This window comes from Dermacentor variabilis, chromosome 2, assembly GCF_050947875.1.
Source record: "Dermacentor variabilis isolate Ectoservices chromosome 2, ASM5094787v1, whole genome shotgun sequence".
In the NCBI taxonomy this organism is placed as follows: domain Eukaryota; kingdom Metazoa; phylum Arthropoda; class Arachnida; order Ixodida; family Ixodidae; genus Dermacentor; species Dermacentor variabilis.
The window spans coordinates 46,656,817-46,676,190 of record NC_134569.1 but is presented as its reverse complement, the minus strand read 5'-3'; the positions used below and the strand labels follow the sequence as shown (position 1 = coordinate 46,676,190).

Below are 19,374 nucleotides of genomic sequence, written 5' to 3'. Positions count from 1 at the left end.
CACTGACACATTTGCACACGTATAGTGCAGGTCGATGGCCTTATCAGCCGATTCATTACATGCGTCCATTCGCGGTCAGAGACCAACCAACCGCCCATTGATTGAAGGATCCTAAGATCTCGTACTACATGCGATAATTTTCTGGGGGAAAACGGCGAATGTCGTAACGCGGACAGAGGCCCAAAGGATAATCAACAGTCTCCTCGCATCCGCGACGGCTGCATGCTTACTACACTAAAGCGCCCGCTTGTATAGGCTATTCGCGGTGCGACAACCTAACGTAACAGGGTCGCTTTAACTTTGCAAATTTAACGAGGTGTCAACGGTATACGCATTTCGAAGTCCAAAGCTTGTCTCCAAAAATGACACGCGAAGAAAGCGCGTTAAAAAAAAACGGCCACGGGTATCGTCTTACAGCTGCGTGGACGACCGCAGCGTTGGCGTCAGCAGCAACGCTGTTCACAGTCGTATACACAACGTGTCTCAATGCGCAGTTGCTCGCGCCTTTGCTGACCGCTCCAGATGACTCGGTGGGCACCGTTCATAATACCCGGCACGAGTTTCGACCGGTACCCTTGCATGTGCATGACAGGCCGTGTGCTACGCTGCAGTCCTTTTCCAACTCGTTATAGCGAACTTCATTCGCGCTATCGCAGCGTATTTCGGCATGAGCAACATTTCGGTAAACGGAGGCCTAACCGTTGCTGCCTCGCGCAGACGACCAAAAAGGAAGTGCAGATATGATTGCAAGCGACCTGCTGCTTTGCAGCTGATATGAGGCGGCTGGGGCGGTTCGCGCTGCCTTGTAAACAGATGTGGCCACATGTGTTTACGTGCTGGCGTTCCAGTGCAGAGTCAAGCGATGGCGCGGTTTCTGAGAACTATAACGTGCGCCACCTCGAGTGTAATGCACACTTTTCGTTTTTGCTTGAATATGCTGTTTATACGCAAGGCAGTATCACCGAATGACTCCGCGACTTATCTTCTTTTGTGCGCGAGTGTACTGTGCGATTAAATGAAAACACGGCAGTACGATCGGCAAATCATGAAACACCAGAAGGGCGTTGAAGATCCAGTTTTCATTCATTCATTCATTCATTCATTCATTCATTCATTCATTCACAGTGCTCAGCAAGGAAAAAAAAACAAAAAAAAACATTAATAACAAAGTAAAATAAAAAATTAATCAATGCACTATTTAACAGCGTTGTTTATTATTATAAAGCTTGCATCCGATATCCCTGTCATACGTGCGACTGAGGCCGAATGGCTAGAGCATCGGGCTACTACATATTTATCCCTGTCAACCAGAATTTTTTGAAGAAGCATGTAGGCGACTCAAGTGGGCGGAAATCGAGATTTCCTTTTGAGCTCGACTGTCGTGAGAACGCGAATTTATCATCGACGAACGGTAGCGATCAGCCGCGTGATGACACATTAGCCACTGCTGTTAGATGTCGAAAGGTCTGAAGATTTGCTTTGGGATTTGTTCGCAAAGAATGCACCTTCCAAAATTGGTTCTCGCTCGCGATATTTACGCCGGTCCCCAAGGTGCTATGCATACGGAAGCCAAATCACTCTGAAAAGCTCGCGCATTGGCGATTCGCTGCCCTCCCGCGGAAGCATGTCGACCGGTCTGGCCCGTGCTTAACACGGACGCTCCCGCGTGTACGCATCTACATAGGGCCGCCCTAGCAGCCTACGCGTTCCCGGAATTTCGAGTGCGTCAATGCATGCAATGTCGCGCTTCTTGCCGGGACTTTCCGTCAACGTTTCCGTGTACGTCGCTCAAGAGCATAAAGCTTCACTCCTTCACCTGAGGGAACATGAACAGCCGGATGCGCATGTACCACGTGTCTCAGTTACAATGGATTGCGTTAAAAAAGAAAAGAAAGAAAAGCCCTCCGATGCCCATGAAACCAACTGTATTCCGGCTATATATATATATATATATATATATATATATATATATATATATATATATATATATATATATATATATATATATATATATATATATATTCCATTAGTTTGTTGTTTCTTTATTTCATTTATTAAGCATAAGTAATTTCCCCTATGTTGTCCTTGGTGTCAGTGTTTGTTGGCTTCTTATGATATATATATATATATATATATATATATATATATATATATATATATATATATATATATATATATATATATATATATATATATATATATATATATATGTATGTACACTGGAAGGTTTCCTAGGAGTTTGCTAAAAACGTACAGTTGGTTTTGTCCGAACAGTAGTAGGCTTCGCCTTTGGAAACATGCTCAATGTTAGATGGCGCACCCTTACATACATATACAGCGGAATGTTTCGGAACTCAATGATGCGCTCCTTTTCTCCCTGGTATACTTGAATAAACAGAATGTGCAGCTTTTGCCGAAACGAACTAGTTATATATGACCGTGAGTATCACCGATTCTTGGCCGCGCCTCAAAGTGACCAGATGAACTTATGATCCAATATGCAATGTTTCCCATGTCCCGGGGCTCACGACATGTGGTTCACGAGTCCACTGGCGGGATTGGACACCGTGTTCGGCTACATAGAACCGTTACAAAATATACCTCCGACTTAAAATTAAAGCTAAAATTGCCACTGCGCCCTGGGTGCAACGTACTCGAAGATATATAACTGAATTTGCTTTTGTTACGTATTGACATAAAGTATAACCGCCCAAATGTCCGCACTGAATGTACGGCAAGGACTGTATCATGCCTTGTGATCCGACATAGGCTAGCGCTTCTGATACAGATAACCAGCAAGCACGGAGAATTAGCTTTTAGCGATTTAGTGAAAGCGTGAAGTTCAAATCCGCTAACAATAGCAAAATTGGTCAACTTGTTGTGACGTGCAACTTCTATGGAGCCCCTTGCACTAGAAAACTCAGTACAGCTCTGGATGTCAAAGTGAAGAGTTTACGTTCCTGTACTGCGTTTTCAGAGTGTGCTGAAGCAATGGGAAACCGACCGGACTTCACGATCGCGGAGTCAGGTGCGTGTTTTCTTCGTTTCATTCGGCAGAGACTGTATACGTATCGACTGTACACAACTGTACGTATCGACTGCAACGTATCTTTGGCTTGATACAGTTAGTAAACCCCCGTGTTCACGAGCCGATAACGCGGACAGTACTTGGAGTAACAACAACGACCGCAGCATGTTTGTCTTTGGTGCCCAATTACTTGTGTGCATTTGTGTGTTCTTTCCAGAAGGTAAGCGTCGAAAGTAAGGTAATGCCTCTAGCCAACATTTCTCTTGCTTACGAATCCAAATTTTCTCGCATGTTCGCACCGAACGCCCGTTTGACATTTCTTGATGTGTTCCCGCTTGGCCATGAATGCACGCGGAATCCGCGCGCATGTGGCAGACACTATTAATTCCATCTATACTATATAGATGTAACGGCTTGTCAGGTGGTCCGGCTATTCTTCGAGTTTGCCGAAAAGCAGCTGCTACACTATGCGCGCTCTGACGTAACGCGTAGAAACGAATAGAGATAAAATAAGCGGGCTTACCACGGGGGCGCGGTAGGACGATTGCTGTGCGCGCGCGTAGAGTTATTTCACAAGGACCCTCATTTCCGCATGCCTGAAACGCTTCCGCGATGTGCTTGCCGCGTGCTTTTTGCAACTGCGAATGCCAAGCGCGACAGCCTGGTGCACTGTATACACGAGGCATTCAGGTGCGCCTGCACTTGTTTGCGCCAGCGGTACATTCGGAAAAGAAAAGCACTAGAACTTGATCGTACATACGCCACCTGCAAGCGCAGCCGGCGCGCACTTTCGCTGGGTGGCACTGTACACGCCATCTACGTAGCGCACATGCACATCAGAGCTGAGCGGAGGAGAAACGCCCAGCGTTTGCTTACGGAGGCGTAGACGTGAGTATACGCACATGATGCCTGGCCACGTGGTTCAGAAAAAGACAAAAAGGCGTTCTGTCACTGCGGAGAGGCATCTCGTTTCGATTCCACCACGGTGATTCAGCTTCTTTAATGGCGACTTGCTCCCGAGCACGAAGTTACGGGTGCGGTTTCCGGCCACGGCGACAGCACTGCGGTACGTGCAGTGTGTGTAAAAGTGCCCGCGCGCAAATATTTAGGTGCACGTTGAAGAACTTCGCGTGGTAAAAGTTACAATAGCATAGGTATCACCAGGCGCGTAACCCTGCAAGAGGGGGAAGGGGGGAGGTTGTGTGTGGAGGGGTGCATACCGGGCACGTGCCAACAGGTCCGTAGGCTGCCTGGAGGCGAGGCAATATTATTTAAGACTGAAATTGGGTTGGTTTACAGAAGTTGGCTTTTTCATGCGTTCTCTCAGCAGACTCATTCGGAAGCTTCGGAGTGCGTCGGATCTTTTTGCCCCCGGGACTCAATAACTGCTGTTATACCTAATATTCGAACACAAACGAATATTCCACCATTTCGATTAGTACATTCTCTTATCGAACACGAATCATGTAGCAACGTCTCTTCGATCTACATATATTCCAAACATGGACTACTCGCACAACTCTAGCATTTCGCATATCTGCACTAAACTGGCGATTTATGGGGCACGTGACGAAGTGTCAAACTTTACTTTGAAATTTGGGGGTCTATATATACAGCATTTTTGGTGACCTCGCAGTACCAAGCTTCAGTGACGCTATATCAGGGAAAACGTATCAACAAGAAACACGCCGCGGCGGCTCGAGCACGAGGTTGCCTGTTTGCTTCTTGGCAGCGATGGCCGCATTCGAGTGGAGAGCAAAAACTCTAAAGTGCTGAGCTCACTGAGCTTCGGGTGCACCTTTATTAAAGAACCCCCGGTGGTAAAATTTAATGCGGAGCACTGCACTTGTGCGTCTCTCAATGCCCCTGTATTGATTTGATACGCCGATCTCACTCACTCACTCACTCACTCACTCACTCACTCACTCACTCACTCACTCACTCACTCACTCACTCACTCACTCACTCACTCACTCAATCACTGGACAAAAATTGTCAGGCTTCTTGCAAGGCATAACGAGCCGCAGTGTGGAGTGTACGTGTGGCGCTTTAGCGCGACGACCTCAACGACATATGCGAACACTTAATGCACTACCTAAAGGTGCAGCCTGCTTGCCGCTTGTAAGTGTGTGACAAATGTGTAACACAAGCCGAACACAATTACGCATCATCTCAGCAGGACAAAACAGCACTCACGGTCAAACGCCTTGCTGCCGCCGCTTCGCACGTCGCACCTCGTTTCTCGCTTGCCGAGCATCCTCAGCCGTAGCGTACTTATGAGGCCTACCGCGTAATCCATTAGACCCCGGGCGAACGTACTCCATCGCCATCTCTCTCACTTCGCAGTCGACTGTCGCCACATGCCGCCGCCGCCGCCGCCGCGTGACGTCAGTGACGAAGCACTTGTTTTCAAGAGAAGCTTGCATTGGCTCACACGTTTCGGTGGTGATGTGGTCACGCCAAAGCCCAGTTGCTCCCAGAGCAGAGCAGCTGCTGGAAAGGGCGGTTCGATTAGTTGACAGCTGCGCCGGCGCCGGAACGTGGGTCATTAGCAAGGATTCCAGCTGCAGAGGCGCGCGCTCACGCCACGCGCACAACCAATCAGAGCCGTTTCGCTTCAGCCGGGGATGGAAAGGGTAGGAAAGGGTGTCGCGGGCGCTGCGCCAGCTTCGTTTTCGTGCAGTCAGTCTCGGGAAACGGGTGGGACGGTCACGCGTTGTGCGTTCCCCCGAGGAACGGGCAGCGTTCGACGAGCGGCGGCGAGAACTCGCCCTGGAAGGGTTCCGCCCAAAACCAGGCAATCCGACAGCAACAAGAAGATCCCGAGCTGAGGGAGCGGGAGGCCGAAGCAACCTGGCACTGTTACCTGTGGGTTACTTAACCGTGACGAAGGTCACGTGCACACAGGACAAGCTTCGCTTACCCCCATTTTCCGGTAGGGGAAGGGTTGGTAATTTTGTGCTGTCTGCACACTGTCGTTCCTCTGTTCACCCGCCTCTTCGCTCGGAGAAGGTCGCGTTTTTTTTTTACCGCTCGACTTGACACCGCGTTTTTTCAAGGCCATCTCAAGGACGGGGGTGCTAGTCCAGCGAAGCTAAGATACCGCAACAACAAACAGGTAGGAGGGCAGGTATGTGTATGGTCCCGAAATCCACGCATAAACAAAAATATAGGAATGTTAAGGGGCGCTGCGCCGTTCAACAAACCGATGAATGTTGAGGAATGCGATAGTGACTAACGGAAAATAAATTTATGGGAGTGGGGTCATGTACATCAGAAGGGGGGGGGGGACGCGCATAAAAGGCGTCAAGAACGAAGTTGGCGAATAATTATGAACATAGAGAGCATCTCGTCACTGCCCGATCGCTCAACGCCAGACGGCCATGGCCATTCGCCTAGCTGGGGCTCACCCACCCCGTCGTAACACGTGCTGCTCGCTGCGGCAAGCCCATCCTAACGAAACGTCTCGGCAATTTTCAGAATAGACGGGCATCAGTAGACACGATACTTTCGAACCTCTCGGAGCTACTGGGACTTATTTTGCTGCGAACTACGCTTGCCGTAATTTTCACAAGGGCTACTAAATAGGAAGCAGCCCTGCTTCGGACTGTCTGCCTCATCAATTCCCATGCGTGATCAAATAAAATATGCGTCGCGTGATGACTGCAGTACCATGATCTCAAGTTGCTTCCAAATATCTCTTCAAACAAGTCGGACAGCAGGTCACCGAAAGGGAGTGAAACTTACATCATATCATACTATTGAAGTTCTTGCGCAAAGCTTCGTTCCTGTATATTATTAAATCTAGAATAGCATACCCACAATGCCGAAAGTACGATAAAGATAGGCGACTTGCAAAATAGTGCTCGCCATTTTCCGTACGTAGCCATGGCCGTGCCACTCCCTTAAGATCTGGCTGGAAAAGAATGGTTATCTCCGCTGTTACCTGGGCTGCAACTAGTCTGGCCTGCAAACAAGAATACACACGATAGTGTGCAGTCTTGTTCTCGTTTGCCCCGTTTTTAGCGCGCTGTTCGTTTTTCCAAGTCACGTATGCAGAAAACGTGCACATTCTTGTCTCCGGGGGATGTTAAGAGTTTGTCTTTGAGCGTTGCACAACCTCCATATATATATATATATATATATATATATATATATATATATATATATATATATATATATATATATATATATATATATATATATATATATATATATATATATATGTATGGGGGGGGGAGAGAGACGAAGAAGGGGGATGAGTAAAGGCACGGGCTTTAGGGATGAGTGGTAGCTGTCGGCGCAGAATCCCCCCCCCCCTTCCCGAAATAGATGGCTACGCCACCGATAGCGCAAAGATTGCAATCGTACACAGCCAGTAGAGAGTGCTTATTAGAGGTGGTGTCTCAATAGATCGAGTTACTGTATATATCTCCCGCAGGGACCCATGCGGGAGCCATATACAGTAACTCTAGCGTCTCAACAGCGTGCTGATCACGTGTAATCAGAAATACTAATCTGTAAATAATCATGCAGAAGTTTGCAGCAAAACTTATTTCATTGGTCCCATGTTCGCAATTAATATATCCACTATGGAAAAGTGCGGCTTTCATGTCCGTGGAGGAATGAGATCGAGTGTGTCATATCAGAAGTACGCGCAAACGTACAGTGCAAATTATATCAGACAACCGCTTAGATTTGACGGGAATCTGACTGAGAACCAGATCTCGATTTTAACCAGATCTCGATTTTGGCCACTTAACAAAGCCGTGTAAGCGTCATGACTATAAACAGATTAAGGCAGAGAAGGTTGGTCAAATATATATATATATATATATATATATATATATATATATATAAATATATATATATATATATATATACACACACACACTATGTAACGAAGGTTATATATTCGGTTGATTGAAGTAGCAGTAAATATTGTAATGAAATGCCAAGGTATATGATTGCGTCTGTCGGACGCACCATCTCGGCGGCCACGTCACAAGCTCTGGCAGCTCGGCGCGCGCTGCCCGATCTTAGAGGCTGTGCTGATTGCGTTTCAGTTTATATAGTCACCGCTGCGAACGCTGCGCGCGGAAAAAATCTCTGTTCGGTGTTCGGAGGTTTCGTGAGTTTCGTTCCTGACTTCGCGTACGCCCTAGCGCCTTCGCACCTCACGCAGCTGTTGCGGACGGGCAGCGGTATGAAGGGTGCTTCGCAAACGTTACGGCAATGCTAGAAATTTCTGCCGGAGCTTTTATTTGTTGAGGAGTGCCGGAACTTTTGTGTGCTGCATGTGCGGACAGGCCTTCAGGTGAGTCACATCACTCATTGTGCGCCTCTTCTCCCCAACCCCGCCTTTCTCTTTCTGTTTTCTCCCATGTGCAAATTATGCACATGTCATCGATACCGGTGCCACCGTCCACTGTGTTGGTGTAACGCTGGCGTTTGTTATGGGGAACACTATTGCCGGACTTCTCAATCGGGAATTTCAATAAGCCCAGGATGCTCATGTGAACATTTGCTAAGATTCTGTCAAATGTTGACAACCGTATTCCTCTGAATTCGGAACTCACCTAGGCGGGATCTCCCTCTAACCGACAGCGTCGTTACAATATATTAAGAGCGATGACACTGTAACGACAAGCTTGCCGGCTAAGTGCGAGTAGCTCCGCTAATTTGCCAAGCTGCGATTGGTATACGGTTGCAAAAATTAGGCAGCTACATAGTCATGCGCTTGCGCAGAATTGGTCCTTGACAAAATTCATGGCCAACCACTTTGAGTTTCTGTTCCCTTCACGACTGGGTCAGTCTTATTCGTGGCTATCACCAGAAGCCCCTGGAACCGGTCAGCGAAGCGTATTACACCATTGATTATACACGTACTCCTCATTTTGACAAGCACTGTAAAAGCGATGTCGGCACTATAAATGCATTAATGAAGCAGGTAGACAATGGGGGTGCTATAATGCATTGAACCAACGAAAATTTGACGGAAAAACCGAGTTTCAAGCATGAGATCTCACTCTAGACGTATGTCGTGTATTTCTTAATGTAAATTATCATTATTATTTTATTATATCAGCTGCAAGGCAATTTCTGACTGTACAAGATAATGCTTCCTAAAGACGCTTGACTGTGCGAAAAATTCTTATCGTGCCGTCGTGATCATATCGTATACCAAGTAAAGCAATAAATTTTTTCTAGCGTTGCTTTATTTAAGCAGCTGACAAACGAAGCGGCAGCTCATGCATGGATACTAACTTCTCTTGCAGAGTTTGCAGCAAAGTGATCAGAAAATTGTGAAACACCCGTCTCATCTCATGGTCTGTGATGATATTTTACCCACTTATTCTTATATTATTCAGTTTAGGTTCTTGAGGTTATTCTGGTTTTGTTTGTGCATTGTAGTACACAGAAGAGTATAAAAGATGCAGAAAGCAAGTGTACATAACAAGCAACATGAATCAGAATGTAAGCTTATTCATCCACATGGCCTGTCAATGTTGGCCATATTTTGAAGCATATATAAGCTTACAGTTTTTGTGCCCTTAACTTATAATTATGTATGTGTGATGTACAAGTCACTGGAGACGTATTGCTATGCACAGCACTGTTTATTATAATGAGCTTTCTAAGTGCATACAGTTAAAGTGCGAATTCTGCGCAACAACAAATTTGTTTTCACTTACTGAAGTTATCGCTGCAGAAATTTATGTGTAAGTAACATCATATATTATGAGTGCAGCATGCTGTGCTAATGCATCTTATTGTCATAGCTGTGAAATGAACCATGAGGATATGTAATTTTTCAGGGCTGCGGAGTTATGAAATTGGGAAGACAGTCTCTGAGCCTAAAATAATTCTAAGGCACCTAGCTCTTTTCATAAGGTTTGATGTTAGTGTCGAGTTGTAACAGCTCGCTAAATGATTGATTAAAACAAGAATGTTAGTTATTTATTGTAGTTGCACAAACATTCCTAAAAATTTATTTATTGATTTCCACGGGTGTACAAACGTGGCACTCAAACAGTACAGTGGAGGAACTTCATAGTACTGTGTGTTGCTTGATTTGGTAGCATTAACTGAATGGTGCATTATACGAAGGTAAATAGCTGCACCTGCTGCAACTTATGTAGTGATGTCAATTCCACAATCTTATCTCATAGTTGGGAGTTCTTCAGATTGGCTGCATGTGGGTAAAAAAATAATGTTGTTTTTGACTGACCCACTTGTCATGTGAATGCCTAAGCACTGTACTTTTGACATAGTTCATTCAAGCCAAACCGACATTGTTGGTAGATTCAGAACGGTAAAATTTCTGTAAGGCTAAGTGAAAAGATTGACGATCACACGATCACACTATGGTTTTTTTAAAGGTGTGCTAGAATTGCTTGTTATGTTTTTGTTTAGTTTGTAAGTTGCTCTCTGCTTCCATGGTGCTGCTATGTCACTGTGATTTACACAATTCAGGCCACAGCTGTTCCTGCTGTAGATAGGCAATGTTAGCAAACTGGACAGTCTTGATTTGTATGCTTTGTGCCTTCCTAGTTTCTGTTAAATGTTTGCTGAAGCTGATCGAATGTACAAGATAAGGATATAATCAGAACAAGAACATTTTGCTGATGTGCTGAAACGTTAACTGTAATATTGGTGTCGCATTGTTCCAGCGTGAAGACCTGACTTCGGCATGTCACTACCAGGTGAATGTCCTCATAATTGCTTGTTTTTCTTCATGTTTAGACAGACATGCTATTGATAACAAAACAATGAAGCACATCACATAGATTAATGCAGTGTTCTATAAGGTTACTCATGCATTGTGACACATGTTTCATTATTTCAGGAGCATACGAGACTAGAGAAACCTCATATGAAGAAAATGCACCCAGCGCACACATCACTCATGGTATGTGTATGCAGAAATAAGAGATCTACAGAAACGGAAAGCATGTGAAGAATTTCTAGAACAATGTCAAAGTTTTGTTAACCCCTTTTAGCCTCTGCTACTTCACTCAAACATGACCATCACTAACCATTGCTGAAACTTGCTTCAAGGATGCTAATAACTACTGTGCCTTGCAAATGCTCTGTGACGTATAGGACCTTTTGAGGGTACTTCCTGTGCCATTCAGCAAGTAAATGACATAGAAAATAAACAAAGTAAAAGGCAAAAAATAAAGAAGCTGTAAACAGTGACTGGGCTACAGCTGGACGAAGGGGGCCTGATAAAGCAATTGTGATTGCAAGGGTGTTCTTTGGGGAATATGCAAACATTAATCCTTTATATCAGAAACACAAAATGGCCACCTCACTGGAGCAGTGGCAGGAACTTCAGCTGAGTGTACCACATTATACTGTTATCGTGCTTGTGCCAGTTTTAGAGATTAAAAATAACTTACCTGGCTCTGTGACAAGGATTTGGTAATCAAGGGGCTCATTGAAAATTTGAAAAGGCCAAGAAACAGTATAACTGTAGTTCTGTTGTTTTGTTTATAAATTTCAGTTTAGTATGATACTATACAAAAGAAATTGCTAGTTCATTTAGCCAGCATTTTGTCCACCTATTTATTTATATATGTGTGCTTAAGCAGCCTTAAGACATTGCCAACTTTTGCTGCTCCTTACAAAAGTGCTAAGCAAGGCACACTCATTCTTGCAAAGAAGCTGTGCTTTATGATGTAAACATAAAGCAAAGGACACTTAGTTAAGTCATTAGCAGGATTGAAACTGCTGCTTATAAGTTCTGTTTATCTCTATATTTACACCTTTCATTCAGTTTTCAGACACATACATCTTGCTCTTATCCTTCATATGTATGAACAAATGGACAGTGTGCCATGGTGGCATTGTGACTTTGGCATTACTCCGCTAAGCCCGAGAGCACAGGATTGAATCCCAACTGGCCCGCCCATATTTCGATGGTGGCGAAGTGCAAAAATGCCTGTGAACCTTGTGTTGGGCGCACATTAAAGAAACCACAGGTGGTCAAACTTTTTCCAGAGTCCTCCACTACAGCGTGCTTTATCATCGTATCCTGGTTGTAGCATGTAAAACCCCAAAAGTTGAATAATTAATTAACAGACTGCAATTTAAAAGTGGGAATGACCCTTCATTGCTACACTTGACTCGTGTGCTTCTCATTCAAGGCATGTACTAGTTGTATTTGTGTGTCAGTGCTCTAGGGCCATTTGCAATGTTTACTGCACCAACCATAAAGCAACTTGTATTTTAAGAACCTGGGTAATACAACAGCAGGTATTCATCATGTACCACTATTAACGAGTACTCGCATGTGCATATGGGAAATATTTTTCTGCAGGGGACCAATCAATGCGGTCATACAGTTCTATTGAAGGCCTTGGAAATGGCACTACGAAATCAAATCAGAAGATATTTGAGCCCTCTGACCAAGCATACTTCCAACAGAAGATTGAGGTTCCATATACAGGGGAGGTGAGCAAGCGAAACCTTTCTTCTGCTTTTTTTTTGTAATGAACTTTTTCTAGCTTGTATGGCAATAGCATGTGTCTTGATACCTTAATTGCCAACATATAATCATCACGTAACTGTAAGTGGAACATAAAGCAAGTCCAACTAATAAATGTTAATTAGAACAACAATATATAAGCCATTATTTTTGTTTTTGTTTTTCTCTTTGTGAAGCATAAGCTTTCTATTATTAAGTTTGGTCACTTCACAAAGGGTGCTGTCATCATGCTAGGACTGTACTCTGTGAAGAATTTTATGCGATAAGGCTGGTGTCATTCCAACAAATCTCTTTCGTTACTCAGGCAAGTGTTGCTGAAAAGCTTTCTGTCAGACCATACAGAGCAAAAAGTACCCCCTTTCTTTTTTATGCAAAAGGTATACAGTAGACGTCAACTAGTATATAGATTAATGCTTGAAGTATTTTCAAATACTTAAGTAAAATCTGTCATCTGTACAATGCTGGATAAAGGGTTGGGAGTTCTATAACCAGTGGCTCTCTTCAGCACTCCCTCCCACATAAGAGCCTGGCTTCTCTAACATACTTGTTAATCTGAATTCTTGTAGGCAGGTGAAGGCATGTTTTTCTATGCAAGCATACGCCATAGTGAATGGGAAATCAGTGACATGCCGGAGGAGGCATGTTGTTAAATATGTAGTGTATGAAAAAGCATCATGTGATGTTTGGAAGTTAGCATTGGCAGCCCACAGTGGCACAGTATTTGCAGAGGTAAATGGATGCTTTCTGCCAGACCGTTGGCATAAAATACTATGATAAACAGAGGGTATGTGGAAAGGCTGCTTTGTGTGTGGTAAGTAGACATTGAAGGTGAGCATTACTTGATACATTGGTATTCCTATTCTTCAGGGGGATGAAGATGTACACTTGTCAGATGGTTTGTCACTTTAAAGGCACCCTGAACAATCCTTCGGTCTTAGTGAAATAAGTCCACGGGCACCATACGCTGCTGCGAACATCTCGGCCAATTTTCCCTGTCGTACACGGTATGTGGAGCTCGCAAGTAAAACGCGAAGTCACCCTTCTTTCAAACGCACTTTTTAACAGAAGCTTGCTTCTCATTCTCTTCTAGACACTTTATTTCGTAATAAAGCGGATTCTTATATAGGGCTGCTATTGGTAGCTGCAGTCGGCTACGTAGCATAGATGCCGCAGCTGACGTGGGGTGCCGCCACGAGTCCACTGGCTAAGCACACTGCTGCTCGCTGAGGACAACTGCGTTTGGCTTACGTTTAATGTGTCATAGGCACCAAAATTGGAAGCCGTGGTGTCTATGCCAAGATTCAAAATGAAATTTGGACAGCATGCCATGGTGACGTTCAGAAGGTGGAGCGTTGTGGGTACGCCCCACTCCACTGTAGCCTTCGCAGTGCAAGGCATTGAAGAAGGAACGGGAGTACAGTGGAGGCCTTGTCTGATTGCCAATAACTCCGCTTCTGCTGAACGCATTGAAGTGGTTTTTGCGCCAAAGTATTTCTGGAATAGCGTATTTTCACTTCAGATGTCTTTCTCTACTTCGATAAAAAGTGGTTCAGGGCCCGTTTAATCATTCCAACACTCCTTATGCACATGCAGCATGGCACACATGCATCTTGTGTGTTTTTTACAATGAAGCTGTTTATGGCTAGGGTACTGTGCATTTTTCTTCTGCGTGTGCAAGGACCGTGGGCCGATTCTGGAGATAGTGCAATACCGGGCTGACCCACAGCAGGAATGAAGCAGGCTTCAAGCACTCCTTCAACTCGCAAAATTAAGTTTAATATCTTGGGTCCAAATAAAACCCTTATCTGATATTGTGCTGATAAGAACAGATACTACACTTTCACCCGCATTGGCCATGTCTGCATTCGCACTGCCCTCTCTTTGTTGGCATTCCAAGCACTTGCGTATCTACTTTCCTTTCTTTCCACTCTCCTGTGGTGGCGGTCCCGTCAAAACGCCACACATGTCTAGTTACCTCCAGCTCCTTTGGTGGCAATCCCATCGTCCATGTGAATGTGTATAAAAATCACGGTAAATGTGTTTATACCTTTGTTCAAAGTTCTTTGTCATCTCTGTGTTATGTGCCAAGCAACTTCGATCCATCTTCACAGACTGAAATGGCTCATGATATTTTTATTTCTAACCTGTCATTCAACAAGTTGAAGATGATAGCAGGTAATACCAGCTGTAGCAGGTTTTAAACAAGGTTTGCAAATTCTTTCAGACATCCTTCAGCTGGCGCAAACTGTGGGCCTTCACGGGGCCAGGATTCCTAATGAGCATAGCATACCTGGACCCAGGCAACATTGAGTCAGACCTGCAATCTGGGGCCCTGGCTGAGTACAAGGTGCGTCATTTTTTTTTTGCTAGCTCGCGTATTCTTCTATGCCTGGGTAAGTCTATCTCTAAAGCGCAAGTTTGGTGGCATCAAATCAGCAAGTCGCGTTACAAGTGAACACAAGGTTACGCTTGTTGCACGAACAGATTGAACAAGCAAAGTGCTTTGCTGGCAGTTTGTGAAGCAGGTTCTTCTCTCATGCTTTCAGTACAAGTGTGCTGCTCTCTTGCCCTGCCAGTGCTATTGTGCAGAATCCTACGATTCTTCTGAATTTCATTTCTGCAGTCTAGCATTGCTCTTGCTATTTGTCCAAACTGAACCAATTAAGGCTACACAGTGCTCTTTAATGCATAGTGGAGTCCTTATATGTACACAGAAATCTTGGTCATAGTATAGGGACATGGGATGGCCAGTTTTTCTTTTCTAACACTGGAAACAGAGACTGCAGAAGAACAGATTAGACATCAACATTGAGTGCTTCTTCTTTTGTCTCGTAGTTTCTTCTGGTCTTATGTTCCAATCTATGAGAATGTGGCTAGTGTTAATAAACAGAGCATAAACCAATGTCGGCACGTAAGACTAAGTGCCGGTCACTGTGAAAACGAGGTGTCGTGCTTTCTCTCTGTTCGTGTTGCAGCTTATGTGGGTGTTGCTGTCAGCTACTCTGCTGGGCCTGATGATGCAGCGTCTGAGTGCTCGTCTGGGTGTTGTGACAGGCTTGCATCTGGCTGAAATGTGCCGGCGTGGCTACCCTCGTTTTCCTCGTATCCTGTTGTGGATTATGATTGAAGTGGCTGTCGTTGGTTCAGACATGCAAGAGGTCATTGGCACTGCCATCGCCATTTTCCTCCTTTCAGGTGGACGGTAAGTCTCAGTTCTCTCTGCTGCACAAACTGTGTTTCATAGTTTTCTACAAAATTACTTGAGGTAACTTATATGCTGTGATCATCAGCTACCATGAGAATGGTGGTTAGTATATCAATTAGTCTAATCTTCATGCTCACGGCTTCAAACATTCTTGTGATGTTACTTATTTCGCTTTATCTCTCAAAATTTCCAAACACTCGTAATTTTCTAAACACAGCAAGGCTGTCTGTGCATATGTGTATTAACTTCAACTTTTTGGGTATACAGCGCAATATTTTGTTGAAAACTATGAATTTGTGAACCCACAAAGCCTCTAAGCATTAGTGCCAGAGTTCCCTGTCATAATTTTGTTGGGAACTCTATGGTTTGTTTATTCCAACTTGATGCAGAATCCTGCGAATGCTCACATATGAAACAAAATGGACTTCCTTGTGCAAAAAACGAGAAAAGCAAAGTTTTCACAAGACCAGTGCCCTCTCTTCATTTGCAAGAATGCTTTACGTTTTCACCGGTTCTGTGAAACATATGGCTGCTCTAATACATTTACATCTGCCCACCACAAATTGGAGTTTCACATCTGTGTGGCCTGTGTCACTTTTATTCAGCTGCTCTGCAGGTACTAGTTGAAGAAGAATGTTCATTACCATATGAACCGCGATTGGATCTTCAAAAATTTTAAGCACATACAAAAACAAAAAGAAGCTTCTATGACAGGTTTAGTTAATTCATCATTCAGAAAGTAAGCAGAGCTAATGGTAAAATATCTAGAGCATACCTTCATCTGTCGTGCTTGTACTTCTCTTAGCCTCAATTTCTTTTGCCTTACTGCTCTTCTTTACCACAGGCTTCTATGACTAATTTATGCATTGGAGCGTAAGCTTTGCTCACATTGTTTCCCATCTTCCACAGTCAATCTGAATCATTGTTCTTTACTGAGCCTTAGTGGCCTTGTCACTACTATTCACCTCCAACCATTTCTCGTAAATGTAAAGCTCTCTGACAGGGCACTGTGTATGCTAGCAAACTTGCCAGTCGTTTTGTCACAAGACAGGGCTAGAATGGCAAACTCGGGACAACTTTGCTGTGCCTTCTTGTTATTTGTTTCTTGAGCATGATTTCATGTTCTATGGCCTCCGGGCAACTAGACTGCTATTACATGCTTCTGCAGTGCCTCTTATTTCCATTCACATCACCGCAGGGTTCCACTGTATGCGGGTGTGTTGATCACAATAATAGACACGTTTACGTTCTTGCTGCTGGACAAGTACGGCCTGCGTAAACTTGAAGCTTTCTTTGGGTTCCTCATCCTCGTCATGGCAGTCACTTTCGGATATGAGGTATAGTACTCTTTCCTCTCTTCTCTCTTTTTGCTGGTATGGAATGTTGTTTGCATTATGACCTGCCAGCAGGCTTTTGCGATTGCTGCATATAATGCAGGCTTCACTTGAATTGAACTTGTGGAATACAGTAGAACCTCATTCACACGTTCTAAAAAAAAAAGGGCAAGAAAAAACATACTACTAATCTACTAAAACATACTAAGATGCTTATCGCTATAGGGTTGGCGCCGATAGCTGTGAATGTGACATGCAATGACCTACCTGTGAGGGCATTTGCTGGTACCGGAATAGGAAACTGAGTGTGCACTGGTGTTTTCATGTGAGACGGGTGGGTGAATCAGCTTCCCGCAATATTTGGTGGTGGCTACGGTTCTCGATTGCGCATGCCTTGCGCCTTTCTTGTTTACATTGGATCTAGTGGCCAAAAACGTATCATACTCTCGCAGTTTGGCGATGTACTGAGCATTGGTGCTGAAAGATCATGTTTTCTGGAACGTATGAACCAGTAAAAAGAAGCATAAATGTATGGGTCATTTTTTTGTATTCCCGGTCATGAACGTTGGTGCAAAAAAATCATGTGTATTAGGATAATATTAGTGAGGTTCTACTGTATATAGCATGTATATGTAATATAGCTCAAATAGGGCTCTTGTATGGAATCACATAATTTGCACTGCTTGCATTGTGTAATGAGACATTGTCATGAAATACATTGGAATTTCATGTATTCTTGTTCCATGTTGCATTAGGAGCATGCTTTGGTGGCTTGGTGGCTATGGCAGCTGCTGCTAAGCATGGGGTTGTGGGTTCACTTCCTGGCCATGGCAGCTGCATTTTGATGGTGACAGAATGCAAAAACATTCACAAACTTAGGTTTAGGTGTACGTTGACGAACCCCAGATGATCAAAATTAACCTAGAGCCGTCTACTATGCGATCTCTAATAGCCCTAGTGTTTCTTTGGGACATCACACCCCATGAATCAATCAAAAATATGTCAGGAAGCCTTTTTAGTAAAATAATGCATCGAATAATTGTTGCACTTTTTGGGAAGGTATATCGTGGACTTGTGCTTATCTTGGACTCCTTTAGAGAGGGAGAGAAATTATTTTACGGAAATGATTTAGATGAAAGAGGCACAATTTGAGCACTGACTGGTTTCAATTCCGTATTTGTGATATGCACCCTAAAGTAAACAACTAAAATTTAAATAGTGAAATTTTACAAATTATCTATTTGCAAATTATGATTTGTAGCGCGACTAATGCTAACCTCTGCATGTAAGCAGCTAAATTTTAAAATGCTCTGTCGGCCACAGATGTTGGCACAGAAGGAATGGGTTGTAGATGGCATTACAATAGTCTTCGTGAAATTCTAAATAGTACAAGCATATGCTTTTGTTGAAAAAAAGAACATCTGGGCCAATAAAAATGAATAAATATTGTTTTTCATGTTGTGCCGGATATGCTTATAGTCGATCGCTTTCTAGGATAATTTCATTTTTGCATATCGTTGCATCTAGCATAACACCTCACTATAGCTACAGGCATTTTGCCCACTGGCGTAGCAAGACAGCATCCACAGATAGCGATAGACTAAGTATACTGCTCCTGAATACAGTTAGGACTAAATGTTCTATCAGTTTATCATACTGACTTCCATATAACTGGCAAGTTTGGAAGTGGAGTTTGCCAGGACATAGGCTGGTGTGGCAGCTCCTGGCAAAATTGTCTGTTGCTGCAGTACGTGCGAGTGGCCCCTGACCAGGTGCGAGTGGTGGAGGGCCTGTTTGTTCCCTGGTGCTCACATTGCGACAGCCGGGCCCTATTGCAGGCAGTGGGCATTGTGGGTGCTGTCATCATGCCGCACAATCTTTACCTCCACTCTGCACTTGTGAAGGTAGGTGTACAAGTGTCAGGTGCTTGTGTTGAAGCTTGGGCAAGTTGGTAATGGCTCATTTCGATGGTGTTCACAGTTCACATACTAAGGAAAAATGGACAGGCAGAGTGAAAGAGCGCTGCCTCTTTTAATCTGCCTGTCCTTTTTTCTGTATTATGTGCGCATTGCAAACACTGTCAGAGTTAACTGTCAAGTTCTTCTAGGTTGGTGTGGGTGGGGGTTTAGTTGTTGGCATTGCTTGAAGGTTGTCTAACCAGGTGCCTGGCAGGACTTCCTTCATCTGTATCTCGTACAGTGATAGCTGTTATAAGCTCACTTCCTTAGTTGTTTGGATGCTCACTGGTGTCTGTTGCAGAAATCCCAAAGTATGCTACGCGAAGTTAGTTGATAAAGGAGAAAAGAAATAAAGG

At 44.1% G+C, this 19,374-nt stretch overlaps 1 protein-coding gene and 1 pseudogene across 5 annotated transcripts in view; one reads left to right on the top strand and one right to left on the bottom strand.

The window, feature by feature from the left end:
• The first annotated feature begins 8,069 nt into the window (after window positions 1-8,069).
• Mvl (solute carrier family member malvolio) overlaps window positions 8,070-19,374 on the top strand; it is a 36,671-nt gene continuing 25,366 nt past the window's right edge. Inside the window, exons 1-9 of one of the 5 annotated variants that reach the window (XM_075680367.1) lie at window positions 8,070-8,345; window positions 9,307-9,357; window positions 10,702-10,734; window positions 10,878-10,940; window positions 12,354-12,487; window positions 14,746-14,868; window positions 15,497-15,723; window positions 16,925-17,063; window positions 18,809-18,964. In XM_075680367.1, the coding sequence (XP_075536482.1) occupies window positions 10,722-10,734; window positions 10,878-10,940; window positions 12,354-12,487; window positions 14,746-14,868; window positions 15,497-15,723; window positions 16,925-17,063; window positions 18,809-18,964 (855 nt within the window). In that variant the 5' untranslated portion in view covers window positions 8,070-8,345; window positions 9,307-9,357; window positions 10,702-10,721. Of the gene's footprint in view, window positions 8,346-9,306; window positions 9,358-10,045; window positions 10,139-10,701; window positions 10,735-10,877; window positions 10,941-12,353; window positions 12,488-13,386; window positions 13,526-14,745; window positions 14,869-15,496; window positions 15,724-16,924; window positions 17,064-18,808; window positions 18,965-19,374 lie in introns of those variants that run through there. The other 4 variants (XM_075680364.1, XM_075680365.1, XM_075680366.1 and 1 more) reach the window with 4 other exon arrangements.
• On the bottom strand, window positions 14,199-14,378 carry LOC142573515 (U2 spliceosomal RNA; annotated as a pseudogene).